The sequence below is a fragment of the Nasonia vitripennis genome, chromosome 3, assembly GCF_009193385.2.
Source record: "Nasonia vitripennis strain AsymCx chromosome 3, Nvit_psr_1.1, whole genome shotgun sequence".
NCBI classification, from domain to species: Eukaryota; Metazoa; Arthropoda; class Insecta; order Hymenoptera; family Pteromalidae; genus Nasonia; species Nasonia vitripennis.
Genome location: NC_045759.1, coordinates 18,037,382 through 18,059,937, shown reverse-complemented (window position 1 = coordinate 18,059,937; position 22,556 = coordinate 18,037,382). Strand labels below are relative to the sequence as shown.

The following is a 22,556-nucleotide window of genomic DNA, read 5'->3' as shown; positions in this document are numbered from 1 at the left end:
GGAGAAAACGCTTCCGATTCATAGGCTCTTACTCATATCTCCCTCTCTCGCGCCTCGACGCGTCTTTGGGGAGCCGCGTTGATCGTAAAAATCTCATCGAGGTCGCCGATCGAGGTCGCCGGTTTCAGAAGGAAACGCGCGCATGGAGAGATGACTATGTATCCTCTACGCAGCGCTAGTACCGTTTTCCGAAATCGTCGTATTATATAATTATACCCGATAGATCGCGATTGTCAGTCAAAATCTCTGATACACACATACAAAGAGTATTCTGGAATAGGAGGTCAGCTGAAATTTGTATGGAAAATTCATAAAAGAAGGTGCGATATTTTAGTCGCCACCTGTTACCCGGCCTCCTTCGAACTCTCTTTTCACACCCGCCGCGCGCAAACGTGGGAAAAGCAGACACACGCCCGCGATTCAAGACAAATGTTGAACCAACGCGCATGCATCATCTCATCGCGTATGTGCGTATTATACCGAGAAGAAGAAGCGGCTGTCGCATGCAACACTGTTGCGCAATACGAGAAAGATCGAAAATTCGCTTTAAATGCCCTGGCGCGTTTGATCCGACTATTAGGATTGATTAAGGAAGGAGAAAACGAGCAGCGCACGCTGATGGATTAATGACTGATGAAGATCACGTCGTCGATCGGTCTGACGCGAATATCCTCGCGCGCATTGTCTTATCTTCGATGATACGATGCGGAGCGCTAGGCTCCTCGCTTGCGTCCTTTACGTTTCTGCGGTCTTTTCTTCCAGGTAAGCGAGAAGTGGTGTGTATAATTTTTTGTCTTTCTCACGAGCTCTTGATTTTTCTGGATTTTTTTCGTTCTCGGGCGTGAAGTTCCTATGAGACGCACGTGGAGAACAACTACACGGCCTGGCCGAGGATGGTCCTGCCGCAGCATTACCTGAAAGGTGACTTTATATTGCGTCATGATCTGATTAACGTAAAAGAGCTCTTTTATTAATGCTTTTTTTTGTCTCGCAGAGATCAGACCACCTACGACGGGGAGGACTCCGGTGGTCGTGTCGTTCAACATCTTCGTCGTCGACATCAACTCCATCAACGTCGAGGACATGGATTTTCGGTAATGATGCCTATATGTGTTATGTTCAACAAATTTTGATGAAATTTTAATACATCTACGTTCCCAGCGTCGACATGTTCATCTACCAGACCTGGACGGAATCCCGTCTGAGGATGCCAATCGACATCTTCGAGGACGACGAGGACTACGTGACTCTGCCCCCGGAATTCTTCGACAACCTCTGGCAGCCCGATCCGTACTTCTTGAACTCCAAAGTTTCCGGTAATCGACGATAATTTCTCCGGAATCTATATGCAAAATAAAAAAATCAATCTCGTAAATCTTTCAGAAATCGCAACGCTGAACAGCAAGCACTCCTCGGTGACGCTCTACAGGAACAAGACGGTGCGCTACTCGGCTCGGATGCACGCGATAATCGCCTGCCAGATGGAATTTCAATTCTACCCCATGGACATCCAGATCTGTCCTATGCAGATCGAGAGCTGTGAGTCCGTACATTCTTCGAAACTTCTCTCTGTACGCATTGGGTCCAGAAGCGCGAGAAATGCTTTTAACGGTATAGGCCGAACGAAAGCACTTTTACACTCGAGCGTAGCGCACTGACGACTCTGGCCCAATTTTTCCTAGACGAGAGCCGGAGAGAGAGAGAGAGAGAGAGAGAGAGAGAGAGAGAGAGAGAGAGAGAGAGAGAGAGAGAGATGGACCGTTAGCCTCTCGCATGCATGATTGTGCGTATTAGTAAAGTGCGCGCCGGAGAGAGAAAGAGCCGAATAACGGGCATACCGAGAATTCGTCTTCACACTGGCTAACGCTTCTTCTTCCTCTTTTTTTTTTTTTTTTAATAACAATCTCTAATTGCCGATCAATTAACGAGATTTTTTTCAGTCTCGTACGACAGCGAGAAGCTGAGCCTGAGATGGGGTCCCGACGGGGTTATCGTTAACCCCGAGCTGAAGCTGCTGCAGTACAATCTGGAGGACCCGCTGAAGATCGACGAGTCCGTTAGCTTCATTGACGAGAAAAACGGTACCTGATACATCGCATGCGATACACTGTGCATTATGATCGTTGCGCAATCATTTGATGATTTTCAGGAAACTTCTCGCGGCTTATCGTCTACTTTCAATTCGAGCGTCAGATCGGCCATCATCTCATCCAGACGTTCGCACCCTCGACCCTGGTGGTCATGCTTTCGTGGTTCAGCTTCTGGCTTGGCCTCGATGCGATTCCCGGGCGAGTCGCCCTACTCGTCACGAGCATGCTGACACTTGTGACCATGTTCACCGGACTGAAGAGCGACATTCCGCCAGTCGCGTACGTCAAAGTACGTTTTATTGTTTTAATTACGCGATGGAGAGGAATGCACGACTAAGAGACAAAAAGATAACACGCACGATGAATATCAGCTGTGTACTGCACGCGTGTAACAGAGATAAAGCACCTGCGTATATAACGTTCTTATCGCACACGAGATTTCCTCTTACTTGAGAAATCGTACATTTTTTGTTGTTGCTTTGTTTGCATGGTTTATGAAGTGGCTGAATAACGTCGACCTATATCCACTTGTGCACGGTTATTGGCCAATACCATTTTTCAATGACGATGTCCTTTCCAAAATCTGTATTCTATAGGCACTGGACTTGTGGATGGCCGGATGCATGTTTTTTGTCTTCTCGGCACTGGGAGAGTTCGTGGTCGTCAAGGTCCTCGATCTCGACTATCAGAGGGAGTGCGAAGCTTCCAACTCGTATCGACGACTACCAGCAGTAAAATTTCATTTCTTTAAAATACTTGTAATATCTAAATAATCCAAATAATGGGCCCCCGTAAGACTCGATGACAACGATTTTTTCAGCGTCTGTCCGTCGTTGAGAAGAGCGTATCCGTGTGGGACTACGATTCTGTTTACACTCCGAAACCGCGAAGCAAACGAGCCGGAAGTCGCAATCTTCTGCAGAATACGTGGATAGATCCGGAAATTCTGATACGAAGACCGAAGAACAGAGCGAAGCAAATTGATGCCTACAGCAGAGTCGTTTTTCCAGTCCTCTTTTTGGTATTTACTTTACTCTATTGGCCGAGTTTATTGTTAGATAACCGCAGGACTTATTAATACTATTAATAATAGATGCATAGATAGCAATTCAATCGTTATTGGTAAAGATTACTTGTATAATTTTAACTACAACCGACACACCTCTCATTACATAACTCATCCGAACTTGAGAACTCGTGATCTGATATCTGTCCGTTGTACATTACCTATTACAACGTTAATTTTTTCCATGAGGCATTTTGTAGCATACAGAGATGAGACAGTGAGCTTATTTTTTATAACGCTATTTAATTGCTCGGTAGAAAATTAATTTATAAAATATTTAAGGCAACATTATTAAAATAAACTGTACATTCTTATTTCACAACATTAAACTAAATATTACATTAAAATTGTTCTATTCCACCTCCATTCCTTCTTCGTTGTTTTCATTATCGCTCATCATTTCTTGAATTTCTTTTGATTTCTTTTTGCTTTTCAAATGGCTGAGCCTTGTCAGATAACTTATCGTGTACTGATTGAAATCGCATCTAAAAGGGAAAATAATTAGAATATAGTCTATGATAAATCGAAAGACATCGTAAATTACAGTTTTGAATACTAACATTTTGCTCAGGTCATCATACTTTCTTTGCATATTCTTTTGCATCAATAAAAGTGTTGGCATCTGCATAACTGCGTCTCCTTTAGGGACATGCTCTGTCAAAATGGACTCAATCCATAATAAATAAAAGTGTAAATGCCGAGATTCCTCCAATTCGCTTGCTACGAATTTCAACAACCTTTCTACGTAAGTCTTTGGTAAACTTGCTACAGTTAACGTGACTAAAAATGAAAAATTAGAATCAATACTTTCTTCGAATGAATATAATATTTTTCTACTGGATTTGCATTTTGACTTACTGTCAGAATGTGGGACATTTTCAAGAATTTCTCGTGTCAATGCATTTTCATTCAACTTAAGAGACATCATAATTGCTGTAGAGTATTCCTGTCTTTTCAAAGTTTCTTTAACAGTCATGGGTGTGATTCCTATTTCTAATTCAAATGGATCGAACACTAGTCCAACATCCAAGGAGTAAATTAGCAATCCTTCTGTTGTGGCTGCAGACCATGCCTGTCCTGTTAAAGCAATCAATAGATAAAAGTTTTGTTAGGTATAATGAAACGTAGAAAACATATCGAACTGCATGATTCAATTTTACCTGTGGGTGAAAATTGTAAACTGTAAACTCTGATTTCAGGCTTGGTGCTTCTACTTGCCATATCTCCTTTTCTGACTCCTGGTAACCGTAATGCTACATTTCCACCTTCGTTCTCTTCTCTTTCTTCAACCAAACCCAGGTTTCCAAATTCCGTTAATTTTCGTCTATTGATGAAATCCTGTTTAAAAAATAACACAAAATGTACTTGTTTCATACCTCATTCATTAGTATACAAGTATGAAAAATGAAATACATACATCAACCGCGTCAAAGGATCTGTTTTGGGTAATTTCAAACTTCTTCAAGAGAATAGATTCTTTAATGTTATATATACAAACATTCTTTGATTGTCCTCCAGCTAATATACAATTACCATCTGCGGTATAAGACAACGTTGTGTATGCTCTGGAAAAAAGATTCGAAATATCAAAACTCGTAAATCAAACACTGAAAGAATATAATCTAAGTATACTTACTTTCCCTCCAAACTTCTTTTCGCAGTGACTAAATCGGTTTCTGCCCTTCCACTGCCCAAATCTTTTTTTCCTTCTATTGTACTAATTTGCGTTGCAGTCTTACAGTCGAAAAATGATATCTGACCATCTAAAGTTGCAACTGCAACTTCTTCGCCATTTGGTTTGTAAGTAACGTACAAACCGTCCGACGTTAGTTGTATCGTCTCATGGCTGGATCCGCTTTCTATGGCGTTCCAAATTTTTAACGTTTTATCCCACGATACTGATGCTAATTCTGTACTAGCAGGATTTGGACTAAATGCCACACTCATGACCGGACCTTCGTGTCCACTCAAAATCTACAACAGAATTTTCGAGATATAATTTAAGAAATATTTTGAATTCATATCAAATGCGTTATAACGTACCTCTAACAATGTTCCCAATTTTACGCTCCACAAAAATATCTCGAAAACGTCTTGTCCGCCAGCAGCAAGGAATTCATCACTTGAATCCAGAGCAACGCAGGAGAACTGCACAGGTCTCGGCGAGGTAAACGTTTTGAAATTTCTGTACCTCATTAAATCGTATGCCCTAACTGTACCGTCCAATGACGATGATACAATAAATCGACGATTTTTACTGAACAATACGCCAGATATGGAAGACGTATGCTCGTGAAAAGTTACAGTGCAAAATCCACTTGACGTGTTCCATAATTTTAATTTTCCATCGTCACCACCCGTTACAATGTACTGTCCGTCTGGGCTGTAAGCAATGCAATTCATATTGCAGCTATGACCTTGTTGCTTCATGGCATAAGTTTCACTTTGCCATTCCCAAACCAGCAACTGTCCCATTTCTGAACTTCCAAGAGCAATCCAATCACCAGAAGCATTCAGTGCAATTGAAGATATATGTTGATTAGATATACTGAAAATATAAAATTGTATTTAATGACGTGGAATCGGAAAATACGAATCAATGAAATTTTAAATAGTTAAGTAAGAGTACCTTAATGAATGAATCAAGTTTACTTCTGGCATTTCATACAAAAAGAAAGATCCATTACTGAAGCCAACTACTAAAATATGAGTATCCTGATGATAAGCAGCTGCTGTTAGCGCAGCGTCCTTTGCACTTTTACGAACTTCATCAGCTAAATAGTGCTTGCTTAATCGTTTGTATCCTAATTTCTTAATATCTTTCCTGTCTAACTTATCTTTACTTCTTAAAGATCTAGTTGTGGTTTCTTCTGAATTTTGAGCATCTTGCTCCATCAATGTTTTTTCGCTATTCTTTTTCTCTTTTTCAGTTTTTTCTACAGCTTTATCTAGATCCACGTCGTCTTCAGTATCACTGTCTCCAGATTTGACTTTTTTCACAGGTGGTTGGTAAACAACCAGATCACTGGGTTCAATGGTACACTCCCAAACACAAAGAAGACCATTCCTATTCAAAATTAAACAAAAGTGTGAATTCTAGTAGAAAATTCATCTTCTAATTAAGGGTATCATTTAACTACCTGCTTATTGTGGAAATGTCATAGTTATTCTTTTCAAAGAAACATCCAACCATTGAATCGTTATGACTACCGAGAATATACTTTTTGAAGTTCATCCATTTTTCAAGACTGTAAACTCTGTTTGATGTATCCTTAGATCCAACAATCAGGATCTTCGAATCAAATGACCATTCAACACATGTCACATCATCAATTGCATCGTGGAAGACTCTTTCCATTACAAATGGATTATATTCGCCTGTTAATAATCCAGGAGCTGTGAAAATAAAAACTGAATTCTTCTAATTAGTAATTATATCTGAATTACTTGTACTCTTGATAAGAATTTAAGTTTTTTTAGAAAATTTACCGGTGTTTTCTTTGCAAACAGTAAAGTGTTTTCCATCGGGAGAGAACTTGACACACTGGACTTTCCTCTTAAACCGGTACTTGTGAATTACCATTTTACTTATCATACTGATCACGTGTGCTTCACCATCTGAAAAATTTTTAATTGAAATTAGAAAAAGAAAGTTTTAATATGAATAAATCATCGTACCTTCATTGATAGCAATCAGTATGTATCCATTTGGCGATATGTCCATGGCATTGTAATTGAATCTACTTTCCACAGGTAATGTCACAGACTTATTGCTAAAAAAGGCAAATGAAAATCGTAAGGTGTGTTGTAAAGTGTTGACGACTTTTAATATTTGTGATAGATAGAATACTCACTTTTTCAAGTCATATATTGTGATCCTGTTTCCCACTGGACTGATGACGGACATGCCATCAGGCGTAAATAACAAGTTGCCCTCATGGTAAACGGAGCCCAGCAAGTTGCTGAACTGCAAGTTTTAAATGATATACATTAGCTTGATTACAAATAGAAATAAAAATCGAATGCAAAAATAAACACAGGCACAGGTGTTAATACAAGATTAGATAACTAAAATAACAATTGCCGAGACGAGTATTTACGTTATAGGTTAGGATAGCGAAATTTTGAAAATCGAAATAAAAAATAACCAACGATGTACTCTCACTGCAATTGCTTATGTAATATTACTCATTACAAAAGGTTTCTGTCTAACCTTGTAAGCGAACTTCATTGTTAAGCAGCAGAAAAACTATTGGGCAATTCAAAATAAACACACGAGTTAGCCTCTCTGTCGGAGGACAGCGCAGACCACGTTTCTGACGTTTAAATGCCCCGAGTAGCCTCACTTCCGGCCCCATTTGAATTTCGCGCCTAGGCGATTATCAACAATTAAAATTTATCCGATCGAACGTGCTTATCTGAAATATGCAAGTACTCGCTGATTAAAAAAAATGATAATCTGCAACAAAGATTATTCGAACAGAATATTTTTTCGAAATAAGCGAATTTAAACGCCCTTTCGGAGCTAAAAAAAGATCGGAGCATTATAATTAAAAGTCCGAAAAACAAGCATCGGTAGAGATTTTTTTCGTAAAAAAGGCGTCAGCCTCGATTACAAAAGAGCATTACATGAATCTCTCTCCCGTGTCCCGTGCGAGGTCCCGTGCGTGCGGTGTTGGCGTGCCTGCGAAACTCGCGAGGAGCGAGACAGCGCTATCCCACCGCCCCCGGACGTCATGTGTTCGACTCAGTAGAGCGACCCGAATGTCCAGAGGGCTTGAACGAGCTGATGAAGCCAGTCCGAGCCCTCCGGAGCATCGATCCCTAGCTTCCAGCGTCCCAGGACTCGTCGAGGGCTCAAAGTCCCAGCCGCAGGAGTCGGCAGAGGAACGTCGGTCTCTGGAAAAGCGAGTCACGCGCTCGGCGGCGACGGCGCTCGCGTCGGGGCATCTTCTGCTCCGGTTCGCGGAGGTCGTCCCCTCCTGCGGAGCCACTGGCCGTTGACGTCAGCCGGCTCGTCGATTTTCTCCTCTGATTGGCCGCGAGTCGAGGCGAGCAGCAGCAGTGGCCAATGGGAGCCGCAGAGGTCGCTCGTGCTCGCGCTTCCGGCTCGGCAGCTCGGCTCGTCACATGACCGCGCGCAGCCTCGGTAGGCCATATTTGACAGTGCTTGGCCCATAATACTAGTGTTAGTCGGGGTGAGCAGAGAGTCGAGTGCGTGGATCGAGCGTCAGCGAGTCTGAACGAGAGAGAGAGAGCGCGCGCGTAAGTGCTGAGGGAGAGAGAGACGAACCAAGTGGATCCTGAACGGAAAAAGAGCGGCGGCTTGTACAGCATAGCAGTCGCGAATCCAGGAGGAATCCAGACAGACAAGACAGTTCTACGGTTCGAGAGATCATCGCTCTCGGCACTCAAATCAACCTTTCGCGCGACAGTAAAGCAAAAACAGCAAGATGAGCGACGGTCATTGGCCTGAGGGCAACACGATCTACGGACCGTTCTTCGGCGTCATGGGTGCCGCATCGGCCATCATCTTCTCCGGTGAGTATACGCAGCCACGCGTAAAAAAATCAATGCCCCTGCGGCCGGAGCAAGCCGATAGAGAGATACGGACGCACGGCTGTCCCGTGGGGTCTCGTGATAGGCGCGCGCGCCGCGCTCGAGCTGGGCGTCGACCGGACATCTTTTCTGCTAACCAGCAGCAGCGGAGCAGCCTCGTGACTCGGTTCCTACGAATGCATCTACCTGTACCCGCGACCGATACGCGGACGGGCGCGCGGCGTTGGCATTTTCCGGAATTAACCGGATTTTCGGGGTTCTCGACAACGATATAGCTAAATAGTATACAAAAAGCAGCGCGCTCTCCGTCTGCGTGTGTGTCTCGTCCTCGTCGTCGTCGTCATATCTATGCGACTACTGTGCGCCTCCTTGGTAGCTCTCTCGGCACACGCCATTTTCCCATCTGGCGAGTCGCGGAGCACACGAGTCAGAGCGAGACGGCGAATCGCGATCAATCGAGCACCGCAAGCGCGCTGCTGCTGCTGCTCCGAGAGAGACGTATTCTCGAACCTCTAGCTACGACTCTGCAACTTTGACGTGTAGAAATAGTATTCGATCGCTCTGCCAAAATACCGTCCTTCGTTCTCGATGACGATAATGCCCCATGATTATCCCTCTGGGATCATGGAAAATCGTAGGTCGAGTGACGCGTCCGACCTTGAAAGCTGTCGAGGCGAAAAGTCCGAGAGAGAAAAATGGGCCGTCACAGGTTTTTCCTCTCCTTTTTTCTTGCTCCAAAGCAGTGGCATCGCACATACAGGGGGTGGCTCACAGTGTGTATAGGTACATACGTGTACACAGGGGCTAGAGGGGGAGAAAGAGAGCAGTTTCGATCGACGTCGTCTTGGCCGCGTAGTCGCGCACCGCGAAGGAGGGCGGCGCGCGCCTCGTGCATTTTCCCACCTCCGCATCTCTCTCTCTCTCTCTCTCTCTCTCTCTCTCTCTCTGTCTCTGTCGCACCAACGTTCTCACTTTCGACGTGCTCTGTACCTTTCGGGGAAAATCAATACGAATCCCTTTTCGGCGACCGCGCCGACTGATCGACTGGGAAAAGCTATGGGAAAAAACGAGCGACACCACCTGCAACTCGTCCTGCGAGCTCCGAATTTTTCCTCGGCGATAATTTTTTGCTCTGTACATTGTACAATAACGAATACACGCGAGAGATAGACATTTCGGCTGCTGCTGCAAGGGAAGCGGAGAGAGCTCGGTCGACGCGCGACGACTCGAGATTTTGATCGGTGGCCAAATGGGCCAGCTCCGCTGCGTTGCTGCTTCTCTTTTTGCTCTCTTTACCCAGAGCTTTTAGTCACAGCCAAAAGCGAAATTCCCCGGAGGTCGCGCATTGACTCGATCGATCCTTTCGCGTTATCTGCGACTCTCTCTCTCTTGTCATTATTGTTTTTGTTGTTTCTCAACGAAAAGGGAAAGTCGGCTCAATCAGACTGGAAGTTTCGATGTCGCTGTATGACTCGTGACGACGACGCTGGTAATCGAGAGAGCTCGGCTGCGATTGAATGAATCGCGCGCGCGCGCGCGCGAGAGAGAGAGAGAGAGAGAGAGAGAGAGGTGCTCTTCAATGTATCACAATGTAATGTATTACGGAAGTCACGATGCGATTGTGAACCACGCCTCCCTCGCGCGCTGCTGCGGCTGGCTTAGGGACTTACATGCGATTGTCATGTGACTCGAGAGCGCAACGTGAGAGTCATGTGACTGGCTGTGGGGCGTAGGAGCGAGCGACTCGAGAGAGCAGCGCTACTTGGTTTATTTATTTACTCCGTGGCTCTCTTCGACTTTCTTAACCAGACTCGCGATGTTGCGTCTATTATTGTTGCTGCCGTTAGAAAGACGAGACTATTTGCGAAACGTTGCTTTGGCTGATGTTCGAAATTTAACTTTCGGAGCAGAGAGAGAGAGAGAGAGAGAGAGAGAGAGAGAGAGAGAGAGAGAGAGAGAAAAGGGGCGTATAGCCTGTAATAGTAATGACCAAAAACTAACCAAATGAATTTATTTTTCATGCACATCGACAGCCCTGGGGGCGGCGTATGGTACTGCCAAGTCAGGTACCGGAATTGCAGCTATGTCTGTAATGAGGCCTGAGCTCATCATGAAATCCATCATTCCTGTTGTTATGGCGGGTATCATTGCCATTTACGGTCTAGTCGTGGCCGTACTTATCGCTGGATCTCTTGAAGAACCCATGAAATACTCCCTTTACAAGTAAGTACCGTCATACAATGTGCATTATGATATCGCTGAATAAACTCAAAGGATCACTGCTAATGCAAACGTTCTCTTTTCGCTTCAGGGGATTCATCCACCTGGGTGCTGGTTTAGCTGTCGGGTTCTCCGGTCTTGCAGCTGGTTTCGCCATCGGAATCGTTGGTGACGCCGGTGTCAGGGGTACAGCTCAGCAGCCACGTCTGTTCGTTGGTATGATCCTGATTCTCATCTTCGCCGAGGTATTGGGTCTCTACGGTCTCATCGTCGCCATCTACCTGTACACTAAGCAAAATTGAACAACTCGATCGCGACGCTCTACAAAGGAAAATCAAAGTCATGATTTTCTCTCGCGATTCCTACGCTTATTATCTCCGATTGTTTGTTGAGCCTACATTGCTTAGTTGAAATGCGCCAACGATTGTACAATTATACATATACATACATATAGAGAGAAAGAGAGAAAGAGAGAGAGAGAGAAAGAGGAAAATAAAGCGATTATTTCGCTTTCGAGTCTTTTAAATTTTATTAATTAATATTATTAATTATTATTATTACATTATTATTATTACTATTATAATTACTGCATTACTTTTCCTTTTTTTATCTTGTTCCTTAAACGAAAACAAACCGAAAGCATGCCTAAAACGCGATTATACCGAGTAAATCATTTCCGCAAGAATTGCAGTATCTCTTCTGCTGCTCTGTGAAGGAGACAAGTTAATGAGAAATAATATTAATTGATGAAAAAAAATCATGATTTTGATTTCTAACGTGACTCCGGCTAGACCGGATTGGCACAACCCTGACACTAATTAATAACATTAAGAAAAAAAACTTGAATAAGAGCGTCAGCCATAGTGGCAGGATCGCAAGGCTTGTCGCCTGCAACCGGCGGAACTTCGCTCCCGAAACTATCAGAGCAGAAACAAAAACTACGAGCGTTTCGACACACTCATTAATATAAAGATACACATTTTACTTAAAAGAAAATATCAACAACAATTAAATTCAGAAGCAAAATGCAAGCGCGTAATTTTACTACGAGCTTTGTGAAGCAAGTCATCGTCGATCATCTCTCTGCATCTTTTCGTAAATTATATGCGTTAAAGTAATATAATTCAGATCATTAAACTATTTAGATTTCAAGCATTTAACGTTTCGAGAAACAACATGCTATTCAGCTGCAAGTACGAAAGAAACAAGTAAATCATATAATATAAAACACTCACTCGCATAACGAGCTTTGGTGGTGTGCGCGGATGACAAATAAATCAACAAAAATAAACGCTTGTTCACACACAACAAGAGAGTGAGTTAGCCCGGAAAAGATGCAAATAGAAGTTGAATGTTGAAGCGCAGGGAGGCCGTAAGAGACACGTCGGTGTTGAAAAAGAAAACAGGCGACAGGAGGAAAATTTTAACAAGTGGTTTACTACCAGCCCATGTCCCATGCCGAAACCTTTCTCTTTCATCATTGTATAGTAATCATTTTAGTCTAGTTTGTCTTGGAATTATCAATTGAATTTATTGGCTCTACTGAGTGTATAAAGAGTTACAAGTAAAAGAAGAAAAAACAAATAATTAACGAACATAAGACGGCGAAGATGGAAAATGAACACTTAGCACAATTATATAAATATATATAAATATATGTATACATACATAAAATGCAAGCGATGCGGCGACGATGATACAATACTGTTTATAAAAAAAAAATATAACAAATGTAAGTCGAAGCTAGCCTGATGTAGAGAGAATGTGAGAGAACGCGAGATAGAGAGAGACAGCGGGAAGAGCGGCCAAGAAACTAAGCCAATCAACAGATCGGAAAATGAAGATAGCAGCAAAGATAGCATTTGGTGAGGGAGTGCGTCAAGATACGACACTTGCACAGCTACACCTACGAAAAGAGTGGGAGAGATTGAGAGAGAGAGAGAGAGAGAAAACACGCGATAGTATTATAGTCAATTTGGAGAGAGAGAGGCTTTGTGCACCTGCGCGGCTTTAGTGAGCAGAGTATTATAATAAAAACGTATCACAGTTCAGGGTCGAAGCAGTGGCCATCTAGCGCTCGAGCCTTCCGTTAATAATCTTGGAAGAAGTGGAACAAGAGCAGAACACTGCACGCATATACTCCATGCACACAACACCTACAATACACACCAAGATGATGCTGATGAACAAGTGCACACAGTGAATAGGTAGTCAACGGCCAAGTTATCTAGCTGGTTGGACGTGTTTCGGGAAGAGCGATTAATGAGTTAAAACCGGATCGATGCGGAATAGACGCGAGTGCGATACGTAAACACAAAAAAGGCTGCGGGCTTTACGGAAAGAGGATTTTAATGGGAGAATCTTTGATGAAAAATTTGTACATTCCATAATAAGTACGTTGAGTTTCAACAATGAAGATGTTTCAACAAAAAAGAAAAAAAATATAGCGAAGGACGAGCGACGGAGGGTTGTCACCGCGCAGAGGTGTGATGTATACGACGCGGAAGGAAGCCGGGCCGTCCGTCTGGGAGCTGACGAGCGGCCCCCGCTTCTCCGAAGGATTTTCCTTCTCTTTCGATCTTACACACCCACGCTCCTCGCGCGCCTCCCTTGACATCGAGCCGAAATCTTCAGCTAATTTACAAACACACGTTCAGCGCTCGTCCTTGTCAATCGTGCAGTATTTCCTATCTTTAAAAACAAGATACACACAAAAAAAGTAATCGAGCTCAACGTGCAGGTGCATTTCTGCGGGAGCTTTTTATCTTTTACTTCCTCATAAAAATGTCTCTTGGAACAGTAATTTCTTGTCGCCGTTATCGACGAAAAAAAATCAATATAGTTACCACCGACCAACCGAAAGCTCGTGCGGAAATGCACCTGCAGCTGTGAAGAGAAGCTGTCATTATCGAAACTGTCAAAAAGATTAAAAAAATAATAATAATAGAATAAAACGACGCAATAGACCGAGACCATACGACTGACTGACGGACGAGCGGACGAAAATATAATAAACGAGAATAATAATAAAAAAAAACGCGAAAAAAAAGTAATAAAATATATAAAGTGGAGGATAAAACCGAGGCTCGTTGAAATTCTCCGCCAGTATAATACACACATAGGGATGGCAAAAGAGCAATGGTTTAGAGCCGAGGGATTGAGAATGTGTCGGTAGGTTGATGAGCGGCTAGAATGCGTTTAGAATTTTTTTCTTTGTTTTCGAAAAAAATAAAATATGAAAACGTAGTGGAGAGTAACCGCAAAGAAAAAGAGTTAACAACACTGGTGCAAGAAATTGAGAGAGAAAGGGATGATGAGAGTGAGACACGGAGGTGCAAGAGCGTGAAAGGAGCAAGTTATAGACGAAAAATAAAAAAAAAAACAAGTGCGAAGATTCTGCAAAGGGAAATTATAAACGAGCCGGGTGGCGCGGTGGTGGAGTAGGGGCAACTTTTTCTCGCGGTGGACGGTCCGGAGTATCTGTGGTTTGAGAGAATCTATACGATTGCACTTTTCGATAAGATAACAATGTGTATCCAAAGCCCCTGATTTAACAAAAACGAGTTATTATTATTATATACGAAGAAAAAAATGCACGTGAAAATTTTTCAAACGAAGATCGCGCAGCTCGCGGCTAATAATAATATACCATTAGACGACGTAATTGTAAATTGTAAAACCCTCTTTTCTCTTACTTATACTTTACACGGTTATTGATTTGTTCTTTGCGATTAATATAGATGAATATTATATATATATATATATATATATATATATATATATATATATATATATATTGTGATGTATACCCGTTAATTTTGTCGTTTGTTAGGTTCTCTGTATCGTTATTCCCAGATCGTCTATCTATCTCTGGGACATGTTTGATGTGTATGCAAGCTGAAAGTGCAACTCCGATATATAAATATGTTATATATAAATATCTATAATATAACTAAACCCAATATACATATTACATATAAATATATTATATATATGTTCAGTTGTGCACGTGAATATCTGTAGTGTGCGCGTGTGTGTTGTACATACCACGAAATTTTGTCGATGCTTCGCGCGCTGTGTTATTAAAGGCTTTGGGCTATAGATTAGTGCCAGGTATTAATCTCGCGTATTATATATCAAAAGCTCGTGCAGCTATGTAACCACGCATGCATTTTTAAATATCGATGATGATGCTGACGATGATGATTATTCCGTAAAATGTATTAGTGTCCGTGTGATTGAGAGTAGAGATAGAGAACTGGGGGAACAAGAGTCTGAAAGAGAGGGAGAGCATGTGTGCGCGTCATAAGAATCTGCGAGAGCGAAAGAGAATCTATATAGTATAGAATGAGAAGAGGACGCCGCCACCGCCACCGCCACCGTCGCTGCCCCCACCCATAGTACTATCTTCCAGTGTTACTAGTAGATTCATTGTTGAGCGCTGAAAGTACGTGATACTGATCAATAATTATTTATGTTATATGATTCGTCCTCGATGTTACAGAAAACCGTGTTTAATAAAAATTTAATTTGGACAAACAGATGTCTCTCATACACGTTCCTTTTTTTATCTCATCCTTCTCCAGCGTGATATCTATCTATACTTACGAGCAGTATTTCAGGAAAGCATCAATAATCCTCGGAGCTGTATAGCCCCGTGCTGCAGTCCTTCAACTGTCCTGACCAGCGGACACGCGCTTTACTCACGTGTAGCATTATATTACGCAACCAGATTCATATAGCTGGAAACAATACGCTGCGAGATTACCCAGTTTCAAGGTGGGACGCCGAAAAACCATGTCCAAAGCTCCGCTTTCGCGGCGTGTACGGCACTCGAATGCTGCAACGTTGTTGCCCTCGTTATACGTATAATTCGGGTTTTTTTTCCGCTGACGTTTGCTAAGCCTTGCTGATGTGGTACAGTAACGACTAATGACTTCGACCTGCGATACGTATATACTTACAGGTACTTATAGTTCGAGGCCCGTTTATCGATGCTATTGATTTTTATATTGATGGTAACAAACTGAATTATGTAAGGCTTCTTGCACAATGACAGCCATAACATTATATAATTTATGCCCGATCGTGGATTATAATGTTATCAGTTTAGGGCTTAATTTGTGGTGGGAATAAAGAACAAAATTGCTATCGGTAAGACTGAATTTATTCAATTAATGTATGCAAAAATGTAATGTCGCACTTGTAGGTACAATTCATAAGATTTAGATACATAGATTTCATTTATATTTTTTCACCGGTTCAATTTATACTTGGAATCTTTATTCAAATAAAAATTTTGAAAATGCCGACTAAAGTAAAAGATTAAGGCGTATACTTTTTTTTTATTTCTAATACGTATAAAAGAAAGATGTTTTTTCATGCAAAATGTCTAACTTAACGCTAAGTTGAAATCAACGATTTACATGATTATCGCATTACAATTCTACACAAATTGTAATGGGCTATAATAAAATGCGTTGTTTCATTTTAATTAAAATAATATATCAGGCGAAATGTCGTAAAACAAACATTGAACTTTTGTAATTTTTCAAAAAAGTTTCTCCAACTATTGAGAAAAAAGAAAATTGTTAAATGAAACAAAGAATATAACAAAATAACATTGGTTTATCCTAGAAACAGTTTTATTGAGATAATTGAAAAGTTGCCTGCCATATACGATTGATTTTAATGTTCAGAGTTTGTATAACCAACCAATTAAAAGTTTGTATTCATATATTATACTTTTTGTCATTTTATCTTTTTTTTCAATTTAGTGTCACTCTGATATCGCATTTGTAGTACAATATTGTCAATTAGATAATATTCATTCTCAAAAAAACGAAAATTTTTATAAAATAATACTGTCGAACTATTCGTAGTAATTTTTATTGTTTTAATTTTGCTTTTGAAAATATATAACATAAAAATAATAAGTGAAGTAAAATCTGAACGTTCGATCACTTTGTATTCAACGGATCAAGACGCACTTAATTGCATATCTACACCACAATTATAAAAGATTTATGGTGACTTTATACTCATTTTTAGACTAGGATTAGCGATCCTATTACTTCATTGTCTAAATACTGTCAATATATCAAGTAAAAAATATTAGTGAAAGCCAAAATAAATTAACGTTCTTTTTGCAAACATAAGAAAAACCATAAACAATGCAAAGGAGCTTATTATTTTTTAAGTTTCTTCCGTTTGGTGTATTCCTGCGTGTATTACACTTATGAGTTTGTATGACATACGAAGCAAGATAGACAGAAAACGCATGAATATACCACAGATAGCCATTAAATATTACACTATAATGTCGCTACAGAAAACTGTATACCACGTGCAAACAGATACTTTTACGCTCAAATAAATAAGAATATTATGTCGCTACAGTGTGTGTGAAGTATTCGAAGGGAGTATAATATGACTAATCGAAGCGCGACGATTCTTGTGAAAAATTAGTGATGCAAGATTTTTTATTAGTAAAGATCCAAATAATTCAGTATTGTTCACATATTCTCTATTTATAAATATTACAGTTTTGAATAATAATTTGACAAATTTGTAATAAATCAAGTGGTTTCAAATAAAAGGTTTTTCTAGTTCAACAAAAGCATTGACTCTTAGTCATCGCGCCGCGATTTTTAGCAGTTTGTAACAGATTATTCCCTTTCGGCTTTTGACAATATTTTTCGCGCAGATAATAGGACATAACAAATAAGGATATATTCGGCGTGTGAAAAATGGTATAAAGACGTATTTTTCTTTCGTTTTTTTTTTCAAATATCATTAACACGAACTCGTAGGACGCTCGATTGACTTTTTGTCAAAGAGACAAGTCGCGGTAAAGAAAAATCGCTCTTTACAGAAGACGTCGACGGAAGATTGTTTCCTTCTTTCCTCTATAATATATTTTTTTGTATTTTCATGTATTCGTGTAAAAAGCGGCACGTCCCTGAAACTGGTCAATCAAGTGTCCTACATGGATTATTGCGAAGCAATAAGTCTAACATAATGTAGTTTCGATACATGACGTCGCTCACTTATATTTTTCTCATCCAACTCCCCTCAATTTTTCACATTCAACATCTCGTTTTTACAGTGGATGGATATCTAAATAAACGCAAGTTTATTAATCTTTTTCATTTTACTAAACGCTTCAGTCCGGCGATAACAAAAGTTTCTATGTACATACGCAATTGACTAAATAATGATTTATTTTTCATACGTTGTTTTATCACTTATACATTAGTCAATAAGGATGATTGATGGCTATATGTAGAAATTTAATTTTCGATACAATTAAACTTAAGGAAAATACAAGAGAGCGTGCTTCGACGCAAAGGCGACAAAGCGCGATTATTGCACCGATATCCAGGCGAAATTTTTCTGTCCAACAATCAACCGGGCTGAAGGTTACTGAAGCAAACGCCCGTATCTTTTCTTTTTTTTCAATTAAATTTTTTTCTATTTTTTGCTTGATTCGCTCGAACAAACACTTTTATTTGTATTGTTTAAATTATAATTATATAATTATACTATTTGTGTATGCTTTATCTAAATTCAGAGAGAAACTCGTAAAGAATAAGAAAGGAAAAAAGGTAAAGGACTTGAAAAACCGTTGATCGTTAACGGAACAACCGGAGGAGCTTCTTTTTTTAATAAATTACACCAAGGCATGTTTATTTGTTTTTATCGTATATGATTTAGTAAGTGTCACTAGTTTTCGCTATGTTATGTTTTCTTCTTTACGTGGATGTGATGTTGGCTGCTGGTTGTCAGATAATTAATTATTTAATTGCATTCCTGTATATTAACTATTTATCTTTTTACGTTTGGGCGCAGAATGGTACAGCGAGTAGATGTACAGGCAGAGATGGTATTTTGATTGATATTTCTGTTTACCAGTTTACCAGTAATAAATATCTCACTCGTGTTTCCGCCTCAATGACAAGACACTCGAAGCTTCGAAAAGTTCAGATTCGACGCTTCAAGATGCGTTTGTCCACCAGCTAGCCGACTTCTATCCTCTTTTTAAATAACACTCTTTGGGATTAAGGTCAAAGTTTGTTCGTCAGAAAGTCGATAGTAGATCATCGTTTGGACATTCGTACGAGTGAATGCCTCAAGTAATGCATTTAATTAATAACGTTAATACGCAGTAATAATTCATTTTAAGTGTAAAAGTTGGTACACAGATATAACAGGCTGCTCTCCTCTAACCGCAGACAAAAAGACTTATAAAACGTGGCACGTACACAATACTAGACAAAAACTCGGACAATACAAATCATCAGACTAATTTTTTACTTTTTCACCCTATTTTATATTATAACCCCCTGTTATGCTGTTTTTCACATTATCTTTTACCTTTTCAATCTTAAGAGGTTTTTTCTCTGCACCGATAGTCATTCGCTGGCCCATTATGTCTTTTTTTCTTTTTCTTCTCTCATTATAGAAATGATAATAATATTTAGAATTCAATTATCTAAGAGATTAAAAGTTCCTGCTCGCAGACATGTCGAGCGCCGCTCATAGCTCCTATAATTCAACATTAATCTTTTACTATTTTTTCTGTCTTTTTCACTGTTTCAAAGCTTAGCTTTGCGTCAATCAATAACGCGTTTACAGTATTTCTTTAATTTTTTTTTTTTTTTTTTTGATTGCTGGAGGGCACTGACAAGCTCAGGATGCTTGGATGTTTTGATAGAAGCAACTTAATCGATGAAACCAAACCTTCGGCTGAGCTAGATTATGAGATAGTGAAAATCTATCGCAAATCATAGATATTTTTTCCAGGACAGCTTCCCTCCCGGGGCTCCCTCCTTTCCTTCTAGTTATCTCCTCCTTTTTCTTCTTCTTCATCATCTTCATCTTCAGACGGTTGCTCCGCCAGCCACGTTAACCAGGCGTTCACCTATTAACAATTAACACAAAGATTGAGTTAGCATATTCCTCTAAGTTTAATAAGCAAGAGTAAAAAGGGAAACGATAATTACCTGGAACAGGGCATCGCCCTTTCCTGGATAAGCGTCGTTGACGTCTTCTTTCCAGCGCATAAAGGCATCTTCGTCGATAATTGAAAGATCGTAAAGTGCTATGAACCAGCGCAGGAGCATTCCCTTGGGGAAGTTAAGAGACAGGCAGAAGACTTGCAACGAGTGTACGGCAGTGACCTGCGATTCGATGGTTGGCAGAAGCGTCTGCAGCATCCGCTGGTATTTTTCCAGCAAGGCTTGCTCCTTCTCAATCAGGGCTTTCTCAGGCAAGACCGTTGGACTGGTGCCGGGTGGGAATGTTGTTTCCTATTGGAACGAAAAAGTTAAAGTTAGTCGTGCGTTGTTACGATGTTAAAAACGGTTTGTCCCCATGGGGAAATAAACGTACCTGAGTAATATATTTGAGGAGAACTGTGATAAGGGCATTGATGAATCCAGGGTCGGAATGGTGCGAAGGGTCGAGCTTTTCTTTGATCCACTTGTAGAGGCTGTTGGGTGCTGGATCGCTCTCGAGCTGTCGCCACATGTCGCCCTGGATTCTGAGAAGCGGATAGAGGAAGGTGAGGTCCCTGTCCTCGAGAATCTCGCCAAGGCGTTCCTTGGTTTTTTCGGCCTCAGGCAGCTGGCTAATGAGGTTAAGCTTGCTCTCGTTGAAGATCTGAGTGAGCGTGGCTTTACCCTGGCTCTTGTGTAGCTGCTGGAGCGTGAGCAAGAAGAGAGGGTAGTGCTGGCCATTTTCGGTGACAGAGGCCAGGTCAGAGAGCTGCATGAGATTGTCAACGATGGCACGCGCCGTCAGCTGCGCGATGTGCGAGGCGATGCAGGGCACCGCACTCTCTTTTTCGGCCATCGAATTGACAAGCTCCTTCCAGCCGTCGTGGTGCTGCGCGCTGTTGATTACGGAATCCTTGCGCATCTGGCAGATGAGATCAGCAGCCAGATTACGCTCGGCGTCGTTACGCTCGAGGCTGTTAGAGTAGATGCTATAGACAGCCCAGCGCAGCATGCGCTCGGGCATCTTGAGATCCTTGAAGGCCGTAATAGCATCGGGGATGTTACTGTGACCGACAAATTCGTCCATCAGGGCGTTCACCTTCTTCATGACCTCCTCTTTGGTCGGGCCCTTATCCTTGCGCTCGCGCGCCTTCTCGCGCTTGTCCAGAGGACCTTGCTTGATGACAATGGCCGGCGTCTCCTTGGTCGGCAGCAGGGGCGGACTGGGCTTGCGAAGTGTGGCCGCAGCAGCCAATGCGGCTGCGTTGGGCCGCATAAGCGGCGACTCGGGTATGCGACCCGGGAAGAGGTCTATGCCGCCGTTGTTCATAGGCAAGCTTGGGTTGATGTTGGGTTGCTTGAAAGTCATCGAGTTAGCCGAGGGCCTGAGGGAAAGCTCCTCCGGCGGTCCGATGAGCATCTTGCTCTTGTTGAACCTCATGTTACCGTCCTTGTTGCCATCTGCGAACGATGTCAAGATGAACGGTAAGTCAACGGAATACGAGAGGAAGTTAATAATAAGGGGGCTAAATGCAAAAGTGTACTCACTGTTATTGTAGTTTTGAGGCGAGTTGTGCTGCTGCTGGTTGTGCTTGGCCTGGAAGTTGTTCTGGTGGCGATTCTGGTTGGGGTAGAAGGGTGCGGGCTGATTGCGCTGGTTGTGTCGGGCATTGTAGCCAGGCGTGGAGTTGGGCCCGGGGCCGAAGCCGTTGGGGCTGAAGGGCGAGCTCATGGCAAAGCCGGGTGAGCTGAGCGGTATGATACCGAAGTTGTCGAGGCTGACGCGGTCCATGCGATGGAAGAGGTCACGGCTCATGCCCCGGGCGCCCGGCTCGTCGCCGGGTCCACCGCGATTACGACCGTAGCCGTAGCTGCCTGGTCCGCCGGGTCCTCCGGGTCCACCGCCAAGTGGTCCACCGGGCCTCGAGTGCTCGTCGTTGTCATTGCGGATCTGGTTGATGGGCATGGGGCCCTCTGTGCTGGTGGCCTTGCGCGGCACCCAGCGGTCCCTACGGAGCTCGATGACGTCGCGCAGCATGAAGCGTATGCGGAGTGGTAGTTCCGGACTCTTTGCCAGGCTATTCATGCGATTGAAGTACTGTTCCATAAGCCGAGCACCCTTGTCCGTGTCGAGGATGCGGCCGCAGGTGCGCATGATCTGGCAGAGGCACTCGATGTCTTCGGCGGGGTCCCCCCGGGATCCGCCACGCCTCTTATCCAGAAGCTGCTGGATGCACTTGTGGAGGATCGAGTTCGAGACGATCTCCAGCTTGCCGAGCTCGCCGATGAATTTAATGTTGCCGAGCATCTTGCGTTTGGCCGTCTGCCGGCGCTCCTCGTCCTCCGCGCTAAGCTCACCATCCTGTCGCTCGAAAGCCTCGTTGGCCTTGGATCTGTTTTCGAACTCGAAGCGGCACTTGTTGAGCAGCAGACGCGTGAAAGTGCTGTCGGTGCAGCGCTTTCCGGGCTCGAGATGGTTATTGAGTCCGGTTCTGCCTGTCGAGTGGAGTCCAACGCCGCCGTGCTGCTGCTGCTGCTGATGCTTTTGCGAGTTCTCATAGTTCGCAGCCTCCTCAGACAGCCGCTTGCACAGCTGTGCGTACATAGAACTGTATTTCGGTT

At 42.4% G+C, this 22,556-nt stretch overlaps 4 protein-coding genes across 7 annotated transcripts in view; 2 read left to right on the top strand and 2 right to left on the bottom strand.

Moving 5' to 3' along the window:
• The first annotated feature begins 703 nt into the window (after positions 1 to 703).
• On the top strand, positions 704 to 3,168 carry Nvit_12344 (cys-loop ligand-gated ion channel subunit 12344). The gene is made up of 9 exons (NM_001247974.1): positions 704 to 762; positions 848 to 921; positions 995 to 1,094; positions 1,162 to 1,316; positions 1,384 to 1,539; positions 1,941 to 2,081; positions 2,150 to 2,379; positions 2,687 to 2,821; positions 2,911 to 3,168. Exons 1-9 carry the CDS (start codon positions 704 to 706, stop codon positions 3,166 to 3,168), a joined length of 1,308 nt encoding a protein of 435 aa, NP_001234903.1.
• A 211-nt stretch (positions 3,169 to 3,379) lies between these two features.
• LOC100116139 (periodic tryptophan protein 2 homolog) lies at positions 3,380 to 7,601 on the bottom strand. Its single transcript, XM_031927339.2, has 13 exons — positions 7,370 to 7,601; positions 7,011 to 7,123; positions 6,835 to 6,929; positions 6,646 to 6,774; positions 6,297 to 6,567; positions 5,786 to 6,223; positions 5,200 to 5,704; positions 4,793 to 5,130; positions 4,574 to 4,721; positions 4,317 to 4,494; positions 4,015 to 4,233; positions 3,717 to 3,936; positions 3,380 to 3,641 (listed from the first exon to the last, which is right to left on the bottom strand). Exons 1-13 carry the CDS (start codon positions 7,385 to 7,387, stop codon positions 3,509 to 3,511), a joined length of 2,805 nt encoding a protein of 934 aa, XP_031783199.1. The 5' UTR covers positions 7,388 to 7,601; the 3' UTR covers positions 3,380 to 3,508.
• Positions 7,602 to 8,194: 593 nt separating this feature from the next.
• On the top strand, positions 8,195 to 15,478 carry LOC100115147 (V-type proton ATPase 16 kDa proteolipid subunit). Its single transcript, XM_001600187.6, has 3 exons — positions 8,195 to 8,697; positions 10,749 to 10,938; positions 11,027 to 15,478. The coding sequence occupies exons 1-3, from the start codon at positions 8,610 to 8,612 to the stop codon at positions 11,235 to 11,237; spliced, it is 489 nt and encodes a 162-aa protein (XP_001600237.1). The 5' UTR covers positions 8,195 to 8,609; the 3' UTR covers positions 11,238 to 15,478.
• Positions 15,479 to 17,439: 1,961 nt separating this feature from the next.
• The window catches only part of LOC100116101 (eukaryotic translation initiation factor 4 gamma 2), a 10,780-nt gene continuing 5,663 nt past the window's right edge, over positions 17,440 to 22,556 (bottom strand). For all 4 annotated transcript variants that reach the window (XM_031927340.2, XM_008206911.3, XM_031927341.2 and 1 more), the window contains 4 exons: positions 21,483 to 22,556; positions 20,329 to 21,395; positions 19,941 to 20,246; positions 17,440 to 19,858 (listed from right to left, as the gene is read on the bottom strand). The exon at positions 21,483 to 22,556 is cut by the window's right edge and continues 22 nt beyond it. In XM_031927340.2, the coding sequence (XP_031783200.1) occupies positions 19,775 to 19,858; positions 19,941 to 20,246; positions 20,329 to 21,395; positions 21,483 to 22,539 (2,514 nt within the window). In that variant the 5' untranslated portion in view covers positions 22,540 to 22,556 and the 3' untranslated portion in view covers positions 17,440 to 19,774. The remainder of the gene's footprint in view (positions 19,859 to 19,940; positions 20,247 to 20,328; positions 21,396 to 21,482) is intronic.